The 19,409-nt window shown below is 38.5% G+C and overlaps 1 protein-coding gene across 2 annotated transcripts in view; it reads left to right on the top strand.

Annotated features, from left to right (window-relative positions):
* LOC127423810 (copine-5-like) overlaps positions 1 to 19,409 on the top strand; it is a 142,144-nt gene that overhangs the window by 30,437 nt on the left and 92,298 nt on the right. Inside the window, exons 4-7 of one of the 2 annotated variants that reach the window (XM_051668428.1) lie at positions 9,111 to 9,214; positions 12,463 to 12,502; positions 13,174 to 13,188; positions 13,347 to 13,423. In XM_051668428.1, the coding sequence (XP_051524388.1) occupies positions 9,111 to 9,214; positions 12,463 to 12,502; positions 13,174 to 13,188; positions 13,347 to 13,423 (236 nt within the window). The remainder of the gene's footprint in view (positions 1 to 9,110; positions 9,215 to 12,462; positions 12,503 to 13,173; positions 13,189 to 13,346; positions 13,424 to 19,409) is intronic. The other variant, XM_051668429.1, reaches the window with a different exon arrangement.

Below are 19,409 nucleotides of genomic sequence, written 5' to 3'. Positions count from 1 at the left end.
GTTTGTCTTCCCATGAGGAGACCAATGGGTGAATTCATTTTATTGTTATAATTTGTTTTACTTAGGATATAAAATGTATGTGTGGTGGTGGGGGCATGGTTGAGCGCTGGCTTGTGAATGGAGAGCGAGATTGGGAGATGAGAATGGTGAGGATCATCACCTGTCAATGATTGTCTCTAACAGCTGTTTGTCATTGCAGTGAGAGTTGGAGACGGTTTTAAGAGCGAGCCAGATGCAAGTGGAGAGAGAGAGAGAGAGAGAGAGAGAGAGAGAGAGAGAGAGAGAGAGAGAGAGAGAGAGAGAGACACACACACACACACACACACACACACACGAAGCAGAGTGCTCTGTGTACACCATGACATGCTGAAAAGCAAATTTGTGTTAAAAAATAAATACCCTTTTGAGTTGGACATTCTACTGCTTCCTCCTTGCAGAGAGTTAAAGAACTTGTCACAGTATGATTAAAACAAGTATTTTTCAAGCGGAAATTTTAAGAGGCCTTTACACAAAGGATTGAAAATAAACTTTAAAGGAGGGAAAGAGGTGATCATGTGACATCGTAAAGACACTTCTGATTGGCTTGGAGCCTTTTCAGGGATAGACCAAATCGAATGGGTTAAAAGGCCATGCCTGAACACTTCTCTCTCTCTCATCCATTCTTCCTTCTGTCCTCTCTTCTGCGCTTACCTGCTCATCTCCAGAATGTAACCTCTCTCTCTCTTTGGAAGAGTTCCGAGAGTTATCATCATTTGCCATCATCAATCCAGTGTGCACAGTCGATTTCTGCTGAAACCGACCCTCCAACTTCTTCAGAACTTCAAAATCAATTAAACACAAACTTCCACAAGCCAAGCCAAAGGACATCATGGACTTCAACGGCATACAACGTAACGCAAGTACAGACCTCCAAGCTTTCGTTGAAATTGCTGGTGTTTCTTTAATATAATTTGAGAAATCCAATCTCAAATCACGGTGTACTAAATTAAATATTAAGAGTTTTAAAAGCATGGGGTAAGGACTCCATAAAGTTCATTTTCCTGTTACAGATCATTTCATTCATTCATTCATTAATCTGTGTTCATGTTTTATCTGTGTTAGTTTAGTTTATGCTGTAAATAAAGTTTTGCTTGTATTCAAAGAGAAGTTGACTGTGGTATATTTTGCTAAGTAACTCATCACTTGATTCTTAAGATCTACCCTCCGTGCTCAAACAATATTTCAACATATTTGTGATAATATTTTCAATGGCCATGAGAATAGTATTACTCTAAAGAGATAAAAAATACATCATATCAACTCCGCGCTTGCTGCAGATTGATCAGACGTAAACCTTAATTCTTTCAATATTCTTGAGTAAATTGATAAAACACTTAAAGCTAGGGTGTGCAATCTTTTCCAGAATTTTTTTTTGTTAAACTGGTTGAAAGTCTCTTTACATACTGATAGCAATCAATAATTTAAGTGGTCTAAATGTAATATATATATATATATATATATATATATATATATATATCTCTCTTCTGTGGAAGGGACAGGACTAAAAAATGATCGACCAATCATTGCATTCAGTCAGAATGTAATGATAGGATGTCCTTCCTGTCTGTCAATCTATATTTGCATACCGCCATGCAACTTGTTCGCACAGACAATCACACGTCATCAGCGCGGGTTCCTTGACGCTGTGCAGAGCAAGCGTGAGAATGGAAGGCGAACCGCAGCTACCTTATGTTCCTCCTGAACCACCAGTAAAAGGAAACAAGAAAAGAAAGACCATGTTAGAAACATCTACAACGAAAAACGTCTGGATCAAGAGCATGCTAAAAGCAGAATTAACTCTGCTCTGTGTGTGTTCATGTCTGATAGAGGAGGCATGGCTTTGGAGACAACTCTGAAGCAAGGGCAGGCTCTATGCTTTCAAAGCTAGCTTGCTAACTGCTAGTCTCTCTGGATTACACACCCTAGCTTTAATAATCATATACAAAATAATGTTAACTGGTGATGGTTGAGAAGAATCCTCCCTATGTAAAAGTTTTTTAAGTGTAGTATCAGAAAAGTGCTATAAGTGTAAAATTCATGAATTCAAAATATGTTGTTTATCTTTATCAAAGCAAGTAATATTTCGGTTTTAAATGTTCAATAGAATAACATAATATCAACATGAAAATAGAACATTATGACGGTTCTTAATATCTCCCAGTCATGAACACACATGGGCAATGTCACTGAGCTCAAACCATGAGATTCATTCGCGTAGAAGAGCAGAGCCAAAACACAGCTCAAGTAAAAGTGTTCTTCCGCAAATTGCTTGCAATTTCAAGTTTCAGCCACAGATGTCGCTAGAAAACACAAAGTTCCGTAGTGCGGCTTTAACTTGTATTGAACCCGGAGTATTCCTTTAACTGAGCTTTGGTTGTGCGTGCTTCTCATCTATGTCACTGCATGTTGATTTTAGGCATACTGAAGGCGTACTGTGAAGTCTCGTGCAAATATAAGCACTTTTTTTATATTTCAGATCGGATAGTTACTTATTTTCAAGTTTAAAAATCATATTTTAGCACGCAGATGATTGACAGGTGAGTAGGTGGTGCTTCACCACTTTTGAAACACAGTTAAACAAATTAGCTTTTACACTATTAGCCCAAAGTGGTCACATGTGTTTTCAATCACATTCAACCACCTCCGAATGTGGTTGAAGAGGAAAAATCTAAAAATGTTTTAGACTTCTTTTACACCTGTCTTTAGGTGAGTGTCCTGTTTCAAACGCATCTCCCAAAATGCATCTTAAAGGTGCTGTAAGCGATATTAGCCATTCTGAAATTTCCATGAGACTGAGCCATTGAAAGAGACGCCCCTATTTCCAAAACCCTGCCCTCCAAAGATATGGCTGTACCATGTCACCGAGCAGCAGTGCATCTTCTCAGGGTCGTCAAGCACAATGGTAGCAAAATAGCACCCTCAACTGATTACTGTTATGAATGTAAATAGAGAATTTCTGCAATGGCATCAGTAATTAAAAACTATTGTGTTTGAGTGATGCTTCAACAACTACACTATGAGAACATGCAAAATGGTTGACAGGCAGAAAGCACATCAAAGTTCTGATTGGCTGATCAAGGAATGTGACCATGGACACATTTTTATTTGCGGTTTGCAGTATAGTGCTGTCATAGAGACCGGTGAGTTAATTTAGGACACTCATTCCAGTGATATCTTTCAGGGAGTAGGAATATTTTCTCATGCAATATTTTTCTCATTCCATAAAAAAATTGCATACAGCACCTTTAATACCAGGTGTAAATGGGACCTAACAAAACCCAGGCCCTAGGCTAATGTTTTTGGGGTTATGTACATTAGCCCTCAGGGGGGCTCACCCCCAGCATGATGTGGCTGCTGTGGCTTAGAGCTAAATTTCTCGTGTAAGGTGCGTAAATGTCACAAGTTCGAATCTTTTTCGACTGACACATTTTTAAAGATAAAATAATTATAATACTAATACTTAAAGGTGCACTCAGTAATTTTTTGTCATCTTGGACTTACATCAGAAACCTATTTGCATGGATGAAGCATCATTCATACACAATAGTTTTAAATTACTGAAGCCATTGCAGAAATTCTCTATTTACAGTCAGACAGGATTAATTAAATCCCTGAGTGAGTGTTCAATAACAGGGCGGTTACTGAGATTAAGCAAGTAGTATAGAGTGTAACAGTTTGGTTCCGTAAGTAAAAATCCCATTAATTTATCCCATAGACAAATTTATTTTAATTGATAACTTATAAACCTTCAGAGGCAGACCTACTGTGAGCTACAAGGTTTTCATCGATGGTATATGCTTCCGTTGAAGCCATCCGTCTGCGTTATTTCAACTTCATTGTTTAAAAATCCTGTTTGATAGCGGAATTCATTGTAAACAACTACATTACTCATAGCAGAGACAGCTTCATCAATCTGTAAACCGCGGCCAAAGAAGCCCGCGAAACGTGCCTCAGAGTGACCGCCCACTCCCATGACGTACTGTGAATGATGTAACTGAGTCTGTGTCTCTTAAACTAATCTATTTGTACATATCGGATTATATTGCAATAAACATAAAATATATTGTTTCTATAATTCAAATCAACAACCTAAAATCAATAGCTTTATATAGTCCCATCATTTTTTATTCAATGTCATAATTCGCAATGCTTCATGGGATTGTAGTTCATGCCCTCATGAAAGACAATAAGTCACAGTCCTGTACCTTTTGTCTTTTTGTCCGATTTGCAAATACATTCTTTGCCTCAAAACAAAGTTTGTGATGTTGTGATTTACCTCGGAGTTAGTTGGTTTGGTTCATGGCTTACAACTCTTTTTTTTTTTTATTATTATTTTATGAAAAGTCTATGGAAGAAATGAATGGGGAAAATACTTCCTGAACACAGATTGAATATGTGGGTGGGCACTGTTGTGCTCTATTAAGCTGGTCATGTGATTCTAACATGGTAGCCCCCATGAGGGGACCCCCTCCATGTAAAATAAAACCGCTGTTAAGTTACTGATATGACTGGAGTCTTTATTTCACATGAGTGGTCATGATTATATACTTATGTTTCAAAATTACAATGAATTTCTTTAGAAGTAAAACTTCCCCTCCAAAAAGTCTGTACTGGCGGAGAGTACAGATTCTTTTTCTATACATTTTTTTTCACTGACAGTATTGATATGCTGCATTTCTCTCTCTTAAGACAGTAGCTTACAAAATACTAAGCAGGTTGCTAACACCGATTAGCTGTGTAGACATTTACTCTGTGATTCTGCAATGTACAATGCCTCTTGTTTGGGTGTATCAACACCTGTTGAAACAAGGCAGTCAAGCTTTAAGGGATTGACAAGGACTGAGTTTTCTTTGTGTGTGTGCCTCTCTCTTTGAGATTTGGGCATATGTGTGTTTCTCTCTTTGTTAGTGACACAGCCTAAGCACCTTATTTTGAATGAGAGACTTGCGTGTGATTGTGTCCACAGTCTGGTTACTCCATCTTTTATGCGTCAACCTTTTTTCCAGTTATACCTTTTCTATCTATGATTATTTATTCATGAACACCTTATAAGCAATAATCCAGTGAGACTGTGATACAATGATTTTACCCTGGTTAAGGGGTTTTCTTGATATAGACAATTTACAATAGATATAATAGATCTATAGATATAATCTTAAAATAGAAGTGCAGTCACAGTGATGTACAGTCACGTGTGCATATATACAGTATAGTGGCTATTTTACAGTGGCTTGGAGTGCGGCTCATAAAATCGGAAATATAAAGTCAGTTTCATAATGATTCAAATTAAACAGATACAATGTTTATTTTCCCATGGATATGGATAGTAGTGCCATGATAAACTCTTTTAATAGGCTTCGTATCAAGTATAAATCATTTTGGGTGTTAAATATTTCAGATTTTTACAATGATAAAATGTAAAGCTATTTGCATAACTCTTAGAAATCCAATAGATGCACTTTTTATGTCTGCAAAATGAGATTCACTTTCTAATAGGCTCCACTCTATTGACTGTGACGGTTTGCAGCAATCAGAGCACATAATAAATATTTTCAGTTAGAGCTCGTCTGTTTTTCATTGCTGTAATTTGGAAAGAAAATCATTGATTTGATTATCCTATTTTAAATTAGATAAATTCTCTCTTCCGGGGCTTATAATTTGCATTAACTGTTGTGATTTCACCCACTTATCTCATCAGCAGTTATAGTACTTTCTCTGCATTTGCAAATTATTGTGAATTTCAAAGTCTGTAAATGTCAGCTGCCCCGAATCAGACATTATTGTGTTGTGTTCTTCTCTTTATCTGTGAATGTGACCTTGTGCTTATGCTTTTGTAGAAGTCTTCTTTATGCACATAGACCATACAACATATTTCACCCCTTCTCACCACAATGATTTGGAAGCCTCTTTTAAACTTAATGGGAGGTCAAGATTTAATATTTCCACTGGCAGTTTGTGATGGTTTAATGTGGATATTTTTCTCTCTAATGCGATTTTCCCATTTCCCCAAAAGCAGTTTTCAAGAAACTTATGCTAGTAAATGCAATATGCCAGTGCAATACATACAGAACGATGCACCATATGGCAAACAGTAAAGCGACTGTATGGCTGTAAATAAAGGTTTAGAGCAGCTGGTCAATCAAATAATTTATAGAAGAAGTGATGTAAAGTGTGTCATTGAGGCGTGTAGTCACTGCTTTTAAAGCAATATTTTGTTAATGCTGAAGACTCGCTTCTCTCAAAGAGCTGTGTTTGGGAGTGTTCAGTCATTCACGACCCATTGTCCTCAAATTTATGGCATTGAAATATGAATTTCAATAAAGAGGTCTGTCTTAGGTGCACACAGAGGCAGAGAGTTGATATATCTGGGATTAGAAACATGGTTTTGCTGGGTTTTCTTTCTCTTTCTCCATAACCCTCTCCTGCTCTCAATCTGTCTTTCTCATTCTCTCTCAAGTCTGTTTAGATGAAATTCATATTCAACCTAAATTTTTAAAGATTTTATAGTGATATATGTGGTGCAGGGTACAGGATTTGGAAATTATCTTGTAGAGTTTACAACACTCTAAACTACAGTCAAAAACCTCTGAATGGAATTGCAAAACGCAACACCAGTAAGACCTATATTACACAGCATGTTTGTGTCATGATCAATCCATTATGATACAACTTCTTTATTTATTTGTAATTAGAACTGTGGCATGTTCTTTATTTTTACATCACCTTATCATCACAATAAGCTGTCACCTTCTTCATTTCTACATAGCCAGTGCGTTCATTTATTTATGCATTTCTCATCTGCCTGTTCGTGTTTAATTATTCATGGGAAACACAATTAGCTGAGGGAACCAGTTACAGAGCATTATTCAAGAATACAGTGTGTGAAAGATCCAAGTTCATGGGCAATGGAGGAGTAAGGAGACAGCGAAAATTTGAGTATTTATTTTCTTCACACACTTTAGATTAAAAAAAAAAAAAGAAACGTCACTCAGTGGCCAACTCAAACAGAGCTTTTAATATCTCCCCAAACTATGCAGTCTCTGGGTTTTGCTGCCGGTCATTCAGACACCACTGCTCTTAGCCACTCTCTCTCCCACTCTGACGCTCTGGCATGCCTTATCAGGTCTCCCTCCACCATCACTATAATGAGAGACAGGTGTTAATTACAGCCCAGGTGACGAGCCTTACCACTTTCCCTCTCCCGCAGACAGACATATGACCACACCCCCATGACACACAGTGCTCTTCTCTTCTCTTCTCTTCCTCAATGTTTTAGGAAAGACTATTTCTCTTGTGAGCTGAGATATATATTTTTTTATAGGTATATTTAAATGTTTCTTTTATTTTTTAATGTGCATGTTTCATTCCATTTGTATATGTATATTTTTAATTCTGAGAGATTATTTTAAATAATTGGTAAGATCTCTCTTTGATTCCAAACCAGCAGTTTTTATTTTACATAAAACCAACAAGGTACAGAACCTTACAAAGACAGCAGAAGACAAAGGGGAGCTTTTACTGTATTTTTTAAAGGATATTAGGAGTGGAATGTTTATGGTTACAGTAATTCATTCATACAAACAGAGAGCTGGAGCAGAGTGCTATTATTTGTGTATTAACAGAAATTGGCATCAAATTTGTAGTACCGCATATGTACAAATGGAGGACAATGTGCCATAAAAGTGGCACGCTAAGCATAAGCTCAGAGCGCAGCTCTCATGAATATTCGTGAATAATAAAAAATAAAAATAAAAAATAAAATTTGAAACAACTGAGACAATTGTTAAAATCAAGTCATAGTACAGAGCTATAGTATTAATGCGGATAGTATCACTCTTTGTATTACTTTGGTATTTGATAAGAAATTAGTTCATATTGAAATCTCAGATTTTTGATTGCAGACTTTTGTATTTTGGCAAATCTAAGTGCAGTTTGAGACACTTTTAGGAGACATGTGAGATTACTGAGACTTTTTCCAGCCTGATCTCATAAAAAAATGATGTGACTGGTGACATTTTTGCAAAATTATATTACGGGGGTTCGTTACACGTAAAGTGGCAGTTTCCGAGGTTAAATGTCCACCGAGTGGCTCTAAAAGTTTTATCCCAACCTTTTTAAGGTTTTTAAGGTCTATCGAGCATTAACTACCTACCTACCTCCCTACCCTAAACCTTAAACCTAAATATAACTGATAGTGTCATAAAAAGCAAATGTGAGATGAAAATTGCAATTTGCTGAAGCAACCACATCATTTTGTGGTGCTTCTATGACACTTTCGGCTCACTAGCCGACTTGCATGCATTTCAAGACTCATACAGTGATCATTTGCGTCGCAAGTGCAGTTTCAGTTGAGCTACCACACAATTTGATCACTTTCGAACAAGTTTGTAAATGTACTTAGTCATGTAGTGCAAACATTAAAATGTATCGCCCTGCATTATAGTAAAAGTCATGCACTATCAATGTGTGTAGATGTCATAAAATAGCATTGTGTGAGGAACAGGGCGAAAAGTAAGTGTTTATGAACTGATATTCTGCCCTTTTATTCGTAATCTTTGCGACAAGGAATAAAAGTCATTTTGGCGCCTCTAGTGTTTATTTTACAAGGAAAATGTCGTGATATGTACAGCGAGCTACATAAAAATAATTTAGCTAAAATATAGGAACAGTGTAGTAACGTAATTCTATGAGACCAGATTGACTTTTTCTCAGGATAAACATCTGAGAAGCAGGAGGCTCAAGAAAAAGTCTCCATTTGTTATCCATTTCATCTCAATGTTGTCTAGTAGAAAAAAACTGAGATATTAAAGAGATCTTTCTTGTGGTTTGTCTTTCATATGGGCATTCATCAGTAGCAGAAATACTTAACCTCTCAAAGCATCCTGCTAACAATCACCTCTTATTGTCTCAGTTTTCCCTGCGGCTGCTGTTGGGTCCGCAGAGTCACTAAACATTCTGTTAACAAAAAACAAAAAAAACAAAAAAATGAAAAACAAGAGAAATAGACATGTTTATGGACTGTGACAACTTAATCATTACCATGATGCTGTTCTCTCTCTCTCTTTGTCTAGTTTGGGAGAACTGAAGTCATCGACAACACACTGAACCCGGACTTTGTGAGAAAGTACATCCTGGACTATTTCTTTGAGGAGAAGCAGAATCTGCGCTTTGACATGTGAGTTATTCCCTTTGATGCTGACACAGTGGAATCTGCCGCACACTCTCAGCAGAGCTGTCCCTCTCCAGTCTTTCTGCTAGCTCGCTCTCCTCCTCTCTCCATCCCTTTTCTTCGCTCTGTCTGTCTTTCTCATCCACAGTGCGTCCTCCTCTGTAATTATTGATGCAGCATCTCTCCTGACTGTCATGTGTAAGGGGCTGGATCAGTGAAAGGATGATAAATATTTCAGATGAGTTTTATCCTCAATCTTCACCCTGCCGTTCAGAAGCAAATGTGTGACGCGAGAGTCTAGATGATTTACAATGCGTTCCTCCCTTCCCTTTGCCCGCCTGTCCATCTCTCTCTCATTTAATGGTCTCTCCTGGGTTAAAAGAGGGCTGTTGGACTTAATTGGAGAGTTCAGATTACCATCAGTGTAAAGTCTTCCACCTTAATGCCAATTCCCCCTTATACTAATGCAAATATTCACAAAGCCAACCAGCTGTGCCCCAGAACTGCACTTCCACTCCACTTTTAACATTGCTAATAATTTATATGCACACTTTAATAGATAATTTTATAGTGAAATGTGTAATTTTTGCTACTAGCGAAACCGAATGAAATTGCAAAAATAATAGTTTCCAAACAAGTTTTCCAAACACTCCTACAACTTTTTCAAACCCCTGTCTGCCATTGCTTGGACCAAGAGGTCTAATGGGCACTCAGTGTCATACATTTTGGCTGTATCTCAATGTTAAGAACTCAGAGAACGGACTTGCATTCTTATGAAGACAACCTGTAGAATGTTGAACGCATCTTTTGTGAGCTTTGAGATGTGCTGCGACCTTCCTGTTGTGCAATTGACCATCCCAGCACATTTGTAGCCACTAAGAGGACTTACTGGCATTATCACACACCAGTGACAGCATTATTAGCATTACACCAGTGAGGTTTTGCAGGACTAGTGGAACGTTAACAGAATAAAGTCTGTTAACATTTGTTTCCTCAGTGCATTTATTACTTTATTAAAATGATGCCCAACAAAACAACAAATGCTGATGAAGTATGATGACTCTCACAAGCCATAAAACTTTCACAAGCTCACAGCGGGAAACTCTTGTGGGTAAACAATGATAAATGTCCTTCATCTGTCAGCGGAGTACCGCTATGACTTCTGGGACTCCAAATGGGTTCTTGCCCACAAGTCTCCATTCAATGTAAACTTGATATTCGATCTGATCAAGAACACATCCAGGAAATTTTATGCATTCTCAGTACTTGTGTTCTTGAGTATTGGAATTGAAGTTAGGCAGTGGATGATGACACTGAACGAGTCCACGAGAACGTAAGAACACATTGAGAAGCAGCCATTTTTAAGCCAGTCACCTGAATCGTAACTGCCATGTCACTAATCATTCTAGAGCTGAAGGACATCCTGACAATGCTGATTGGCTGATGGCACCATACAAATGCAAAGTCCTAAGCCCCTCATTAGCGACTATCCTGCTGGTTCATGAGCTTTGACGTCAAAGGCAGCAGATATGAAACAACAGGAAATGTCCAAAGTTCTAGAAGGAAAGTATTGGCAAATCACTTGCAATGGCAAAGAAATAACTTTTCCTTCTCTGTAATGTGATTTTATTGAGAATGATATTTACTTTAAAAGTCAGTATACTTAACAGCTGAAACCTGTACACATTTAAAAAAATATATTTTTTATTTTTTTTATTTTTTTGCAAATTGTTGAGACACTGGGACATATTTAATGAATCTGTGACTGTCTGGTCACCCTACTTACTCATTTAAGAGGTTGTTTTTTGGAATACCATGCATAAAAATGTTTATCTGACAGATATCACTGAAATAAGTGTCCTGAGAAATCACACCGGTCTTGAAAGCCCTAGCCTTTGTAAACAGCAAAAAGCCTGTTGTCCTTTTTTAGCCAATCAGAAACACTTTGTCTATTAATTGTTCAGAATTGCTGGCATGGGCTTGGCTGACATGTCTGTGGAGGGTGGAGTTTTAGAGAGGACATGCTGTTGAAGTTAGCAAAATGGCAGAAGTTGAACTTTAAACTGGGATAAGAGTATTTTAACGCAGTAAAATGACACACTTCATCTTTAACAAGTCTAATAAATTTTATTTACTCATCTTAATCTAGATATGAGAAATTGTATACCACTAATGTAATGTTGGCTGGCAACAGGTAGACGAAGAGACGATGATGTGTGATGAACCCAAGTGCAGTTTTATTTCCAAACGTGAAATCCAAAAACCCTAACTACAAACGTGAACAAACATAAACTTGGCTAAACTTGACATGACTTGGCTTGGCTTGGCTTGGCTTGGCTTGACTATAAAACTTGACATAGAACGCTGTACACCAACAATGATACATGCAAACACAATACCTGACAATGGCAAACATGAGGGTAATTATTTGGACATGGGAGAACACATGACAAAGATAACCAATCACAAGACTAAACTATAAACCAGATAACACGATAAATGAACTTTAACCAATGAAAAGACAAGACTGATAACAAGATAATAAAACAATGAACCAATGAAAACAAGACACATGAACAGGGGAAACACATGATAAGGTCACATGAGGGAATAGGAAATCACATGACATGACACCACATGACTTGAACAGGAACTAAACATGAGTTCATAATAAAACATAAAACATAAAAAACATGAACCAACAGAATAAAAATGACAACTAATGCTTAGCTACTGCTTGTAATGCATGCAGACCATATGTTGTAGCATTCCTCATTTGTCACTTGCTTTGGCTAAAAGCATCTGCTAAATGACAAAGTAAATGTAATGCGAAGATACAGTTACACTGCACTCAGAACAAGTTTTCATCACATCTTACATAATTCAGGCAGAAAGTCCCCAAACCTCTTGTCTCACGACAAATCAGCTTAATCACATGCATTAATGTCAGATATTTTATATTGATGATTACAATGTACCACCAGAAGTTGTGCTTCAGTTAGCTGTTGAGCATTATGGAGGAGTCCATAGGAAACTCAGGCTATTTCTGAAATAGCATACCACCATACTCTTATTTCTGCAGTATATAGATACAGAAGAAATATTCAGTGTTGTAGTATGCTATTTTGAACTCAAATGAGGTGAGGATAGCACTCAAGAGACATGTTCATTCCTCTTCACAGAACATCCCTGTGTAAAAGAGAGCTCTTGTATCATCTAACAATACTGACTAAAGCTTCTCTCTTGGATTTCAGATATGACATTGACTCCAAAAGTCCTGATTTAGCCAAACATGTGAGTGTTTAATAGCACATTATACAGCGTAAATGTGAGCATGCATGTGTGATTTTTTTTTTTTTAATTTGTTTTGCCTGAATGTACATAAAAGTTCCTTGTATTCACTGGAGATTGCACTCATATTTTGACATGCATGCTATCTGTTTCTGGGTTTGGTTTTATGCAAATTAAAATGATTGAAAATTCTGTGAAAATTCTGTCATGTTTTTTTTATCATTATCGTAAAACTTAGAGTAGACCAGTAGAAGCAGCTTTGGGAATGCTGGTGTGCAATATACTGTAATTTGTTCCCCTTTGATCCTATAAAAAGCAAGCACAAAATATACCATAACAAGAAATAAAATAAATATATTACAAAATCACATTTTGCATAGAACCATCTGAATGTGCTTTTGTGTTCATTTCAGTTGTGAAATTGTGACTTATGATTTGATTTTCTCACAAATATCTTTCTCGCAATGATCATCGTGGGTGTCCCTTTCTCTCTTTTTCAAACTTCTTTCATCATTCTCCTGTTTTCTCTCTCTAACTCTTGTTTTTTCTCTCTCCTGATCCTCTTCGGTCTGACTTCACTTACATCTTGAATTTGGTTTTATTTTTTGTCTTTTCTGTTACATGATATGCTCTGTTGTTATTGTTAAATTGCGGCCTCACCTCCCTCCTGGAAGCCCTCCGATTTCAACGTACGTCTCTGCCTTGCACTCCTAGACTTTTCTCTTTACCCATACAACTATTTTCTACCCAATGCCTCCCTGACTCATTCTGCGATCTTTCCTTTACTTCCTGTGTGCCGATTCCACCCCCCTTGGGGCGGCCTTTTGTTCATGCTGCCCTTCTGTAGGACTTCCTAGGTCAGACCTTCTGCACTTTGGGAGAGATTGTGGGTTCACCAGGCAGTCGTCTGGAAAAGTCTCTAGGGTAAGAAGCTAATGCACTGTTTTACAGAACATGCTTACCTGCTTAATCTGATCTGAATGCACTTTAAATGAGAGTAGCTCTATGGGCACAGAGGTTGTGTCTGAAGCCATTTCAGACATATTAGTGTTGCCAACTTTGGATTCCAGGCTGGAGTGAGATTTTGATGTCATGGCCGCATTAATGAACAGTCAAATTGTGTCCCTGGACATACAGTGCGCATACTTGATTTTAGTAGGCGTACTATCTTTAATTTCTAACACCACAATAAGATCTTATCAAACCCTACAAGTCAAATAATTATTTTATTTATTTATTTATTTTTGTTCACACTTATGCCAATTTACCTACCATTCACCATTTCAAAACACCCATACACTATGGCACAACTGGGTTTTTCCTGAGTCCAAAAATGGTCTTCAGTGGTGGCTGAGGTACCAAGCTCACCCTCAAGCTCAACGTTAGTTACATAATTGCAAATAATTACTAATTAACAGAATGACTAAACTACATTTCATATTTACATTGGATATCTTGAACTTTTTGAATCTGATAATTGTTTTACTTCAAAATGCTATAGGAAATCAAACTAAATTAACTTAATTTAAATAGGACCTTATTTTTATAGGGCTAGTTAGAATATTCTGACTGTACCTACAGTATCAGTGGAACACTTTACTGAGCTGTGACTGTGCTTCCAGTAAAAATGTTTGTGTCCTTTCGAAATTTGGTTTTCCTTTCATGAGGCCCTTAATAATTTATAGTAAGTCACATCTTGAAATATCTGAAGGTAAACATGGCCAGTTTGTTAGAACAGGAGGAAACATTGTCTATAATTTGTCCAAAATCCATGGAAGTCCAGACTTTAATCCCCTTCATTCTACATTGTACTTGCCCTTATGAATGTTTAGCTTGTCATAGTTCTTTAACTGTTTAATTGGCATTAGTAATAATAAGGCAATAACCACAACAAAAGGCTCACTCAGTCTCATGCTAGACCAAGATGTGTGAATTGTTGATCTCCGTACAGTTTTCTCTGACAGTGTTAGACTGGTGATGGTTGTAACAGAAAGTGAGAGAAATACAGAAAGCAAGAGGGATAGATAGTAGAGGCTTGGGAATACAAAAACTGTGACAGCCAGAGACTGTAACTGAAGGAAAGTCCTTATTGAAAGGACCAGCGTATGGTTTGTAACCAGCATATGTTTTGTTCTGCTTGCTAGATCTTTGCATAGTAATAAAAATATGCCAAAAAATTTGGAAATCTGTTAGCTACAGTTAAATGAATGTCTTGCCTCTGTCTCAGAGCACAGAATGACCTTCTTTTGAACAGCCTGCTGTCTTCATCTCTTTCACACACACATCCTGAACAAGGCAAGCTCTCCTAATGTCGTCCTCTTTCCACACCTCAATAATTCACCAAAGCCATAGAGCTGTCTTGATATATCTATTCTAACAGAAAACAGTGTTTTATCATCCATCCTGCATGGTTCATATAGTTGCAATGCCCCTGTTAAACGTATCCATCCATTCACTTGTAGAGTTCTCTTGTAAAATGGATAAATGGAAATAAGAAATATCAGAGACTGCACACTTGGTAACTGAACACAGAGAAGTGTATGCTGACCAATAAACAGAGTGTGGGGTAAAATCAGTTGAAGGGTAAACTGTTTTAAGACATACTACCAAACTAGTCTGATTCGATTGGGATTTTATTGGAGTTAATTCATCGTCTTGGACATTCAGATTACTCTTCACAATTTCTGTAATGAACAAACACCAAAACATCGCCCAGTTTTAGATTCAATTAGAGCTTTTTAGACCACTGATCTTGTTCATACTGTATAGGGGATATAGGAAGAAAGGTAACCTAAAGCTTATTAAATACATTACATTTACATTACATTCGGCCCATCTTTGCCTTAAGAGTGCCAGTGAATATTTCCCCTTTATTGGTGATGGGTTAATCACATTTACACACATTAGAAGTAAAGGATAATGTACGGTCTTCCAGTCATTAACAACAACAACAACAAAAATAAATATACCCTGACAGGTGGGATCAGGTTCTTTTCTACATCTGAAGGGTTTTAGTTTGTGATAATGACCCACTGACTGTACATTATCCCACTCAGTACATGGCTGCTTAACAAATAAATACATTAAATATTGTTATATGATTTAAAAATCTGATTTGAGAGACATGCAACTAGTACAGTTATGTAGGAAATTGGTTCAGTGGGACAGTCGTAATTTAATACAGTTTAGATTTATCTTTGAACAGTGAATTTATTTGACGATAGAGCCTATAAGATATATAATCTATTCTATACTCAATATAGTTTATTTAATGGTCCTGTGTTTGTCTGTTTTAACTGAACATTCTTATGGCCTAAATGGTTTAATCTCTAACATAAATGCCCATGGCATTAGGTTGTTATGTTACATTGATGGGTTAGGCTTTATAAACAGGGCAGGTATGCTTTGAATCTGGAAATACATAATGCCAAACTGCATTGACAAATACACACATACACACACACACACACACACACACACACACACACACACACACACACACACACACAGAAATGGGCCATCTAGGCCTCAGATTTGCTACTCTGGTGGGACATCACAGTCATGTGTTTCTGGCTGCAGGCTATTTGTGCTTTTTACTGAAGAAAAAGAGCTTTCAAATTTAAATGGTAACCAGAAAAAATTAAGAGCTTTAAAGTACAACCATGCAACGATGAGCAGGCAGGAACAAGATGAATGAAGATGTAGATGAAAAGAACCCAAGTGCAGTTATGCAAGAATGAAACAAAGACTCAACTAGACTAGACTAATAGCATAAAAAATGACACAATGTTCCACCAACAATACTCGACCAAGGACTAAGGCAAACAAAAGGGCTTAAATACAGAGACATGGGTAAGGCAACCAATCACAAGATGGAACTAATAAACAAGATAACAAGACTATGAAACATGGACCAATGAACAGGACAAGACTGATGAAATCCCCCAAATCAAATCAAATCAAATCACTTTATTGTCACACAGCCATATACACAAGTGCAATGGTGTGTGAAATTCTTGGGTGCAGTTCCGATCAACATAGCAGTCGTGACAGTGATGAGACATATACCAATTTATAATAACATCAAATTAACACAACGCAATTTAAACATCTGTTATACATAATTAAACTCGACTTAAAACATCAAATTAACACAACACAATTTAAACATCTGTTATACATAATTACACTCAACTTAAAACATCAAATTAACACAACACAATTTAAACATCTGTTATACATAATTACACAACTTAAAACATCAGATTAACACAACACAATTTAAACATCTGTTATACACAATTACACTCAACAATATACAAATAATAACATACACTGTACAGTATACAATATGCTGTTTTTGTTTTTTGTTTTTTTTGTTTTTTTACTATATAGATACTATATAGATACACATTATTCAATAAAAATTAAAATATATATGAAAAAGTATATATATAGAATGTACAGTATTGTACTGTATTGACATTCAGGCTGTCGGTTGATAGTCAGTTGTTAAGAGAGACATAATATAATGACAGTAATATAATTTATGACAGTCCGGTGTGAGATAAGAGTAATAAAGTGCAGGGCTGATGTATTTTGATCGTGGGAGATCAAGAGTTCAGAAGTCTGATTGCTTGGGGGAAGAAGCTATCATGGAGTCGGCTGGTGCGGGTCCTGATGCTGCGATACCGCCTACCTGATGGTAGCAGTGAGAACAGCCCATGGCTCGGGTGGCTGGAGTCTCTGATGATCCTCCGAGCTTTTTTCACACACCGCCTTGTATATATTTCCTGGAGGGAGGGAAGCTCACCTCCAATGATGTGTTTGGCAGTTCACACCACCCTTTGCAGTGCTTTGCGGTTGTGGGCGGTGCTATTGCCGTACCAGGCGGAGATACAACCAGTCAGGATGCTCTCCACAGTGCAGGTGTAGAACCGTGTGAGGATGTGGCGGTTCATTCCAAACTTCCTCAGCCGTCTCAGGAAGAAAAGGCGCTGATGAGCCTTCTTCACAACGACTTCAGTGTGGATGGACCATGTGAGTTCCTCAGTGATGTGGACACCCAGGAACTTGAAGCTGCTGACTCTCTCCACTGGTGCTCCATTGATGGTGATTGGACTGTGTTCTCTGTCTTCTCTCCTGAAGTCCACCACAAGCTCCTTTGTCTTACTGACGTTGAGGGAGAGGTTGTGCTCCTGACACCAGTGTGTCAGAGTGTGCACCTCCTCTCTGTAGGCTGTTTCATCATTGTCAGTGATCAGACCTACCACCGTCGTGTCATCAGCAAACTTAATGATGGCATTGGAGTTATGTGTTGCCACACAGTCATGTGTGTACAGGGAATACAGTAGTGGGCTGAGAACACAGCCCTGCGGGGCTCCAGTGTTGAGGGTCAGTGATGAGGAGATGTTGCTGCCTATTCTAACCACCTGGCGTCTGCTTGACAGGAAGTCCAGGATCCAGCTGCACAGCAAGCTGTTTAAGCCCAGAGCCCGGAGTTTCTCATCTAGCTTGGAGGGCACTATGGTGTTGAATGCTGAGCTGTAGTCTACAAACAACATTCTCACATAAGTGTTCTTTTTTTCCAGGTGGGAGAGAGCAGTGTGTATTGTAGATGCAATGGCATCATCAGTGGAACGGTTGTTGCGGTAAGCAAACTGCAGCGGGTCAAGATAGAGTGGTAATACAGAGCAGATGTAATCTCTGATTAGTCTCTCAAAACATTTGCTGATGATGGGGGTCAGAGCAACAGGACGCCAGTCATTTAAACAAGTTATTTTCGATTGTTTTGGAACAGGCACAATGGTGGATGTTTTAAAGCATGTGGGGACTACAGACAAAGAGAGGGAAAGGTTGAAAATGTCCGTAAAAACACCAGCCAGCTGGTTCGCGCACGCTCTGATGATGCGGCCCGGAATGCCGTCTGGACCCGCGGCTTTGCGGATATTCACCCGTCGGAAGGATCGGGTTACATCCGCTACAGAGACGGAGAGTGAACTAACCTCTGTAGCTTCGGCCGTGAGAGCTCTCTCCGCGAGGGCCGTGTTATTTCCCTCAAAACGAGCATAAAAAGTATTTAGCTCATCCGGTAGAGAGGCAGCGGTGTTCATGGCGGAGTTTTTATTCCCTTTAAAGTCCGTGATGATGTTAATTCCCTGCCACATGCTTCTAGAGTTGGTGGTGTTAAACTGTCCTTCAATCTTACTCCTGTACTGGCGTTTTGCTGTTTTGATAGTTTTTCGGAGGACATAGCTGGCTTGTTTATGCTCCTCCGCGTTCCCGGAATTAAAAGCGGAGGTCCGCACATTAAGTGCCGCGCGAACATCGCTGTTGATCCACGGCTTCTGATTTGGATAGATTCGCACAGTTCTGGTCGGAATCACTTCCTCTACACACGTTCTGATGAAACACATTATGCTATCAGCGTAAAGCTCGATGTCGTCATCAGAGGCGGACCGGAACATCTCCCAGTCCGTGCGATCAAAACAGTCTTGTAGCGTAGAGTCTGATTGGTCCGACCAGCACTGGATCGTTCTGAGGGTGGGTGCTTCCTGTTTCAGTTTCTGCCTGTAAGCGGGCAGAAGCAGAATGGAAGAGTGGTCCGATTTGCCAAATGGTGGGCGGGGGAGGGATTTGTAGCCATCCCGGAACGGAGAGTAGCAATGGTCCAAAACCCGGTCCCCTCGTGTGTTGAAACTAATGTGCTGGTGATATTTTGGTGCGACTGATTTTAAACTGGCTTTATTAAAGTCCCCGGTCACAATGAACACGGCCTCAGGGTGCGCGGTTTCCTGCTCACTTATACTCCCATACAGTTCCTTGAGTGCCCGGTCTGTGTCGGCTTGTGGGGGAATGTACACAGCAGTGATAATGACCGCTGTGAATTCCCTCGGTAGCCAGAATGGTC

Source organism: Myxocyprinus asiaticus, chromosome 33 (assembly GCF_019703515.2).
Source record: "Myxocyprinus asiaticus isolate MX2 ecotype Aquarium Trade chromosome 33, UBuf_Myxa_2, whole genome shotgun sequence".
NCBI classification, from domain to species: Eukaryota; Metazoa; Chordata; class Actinopteri; order Cypriniformes; family Catostomidae; genus Myxocyprinus; species Myxocyprinus asiaticus.
This window is presented reverse-complemented; position numbering and strand designations above follow the sequence as displayed.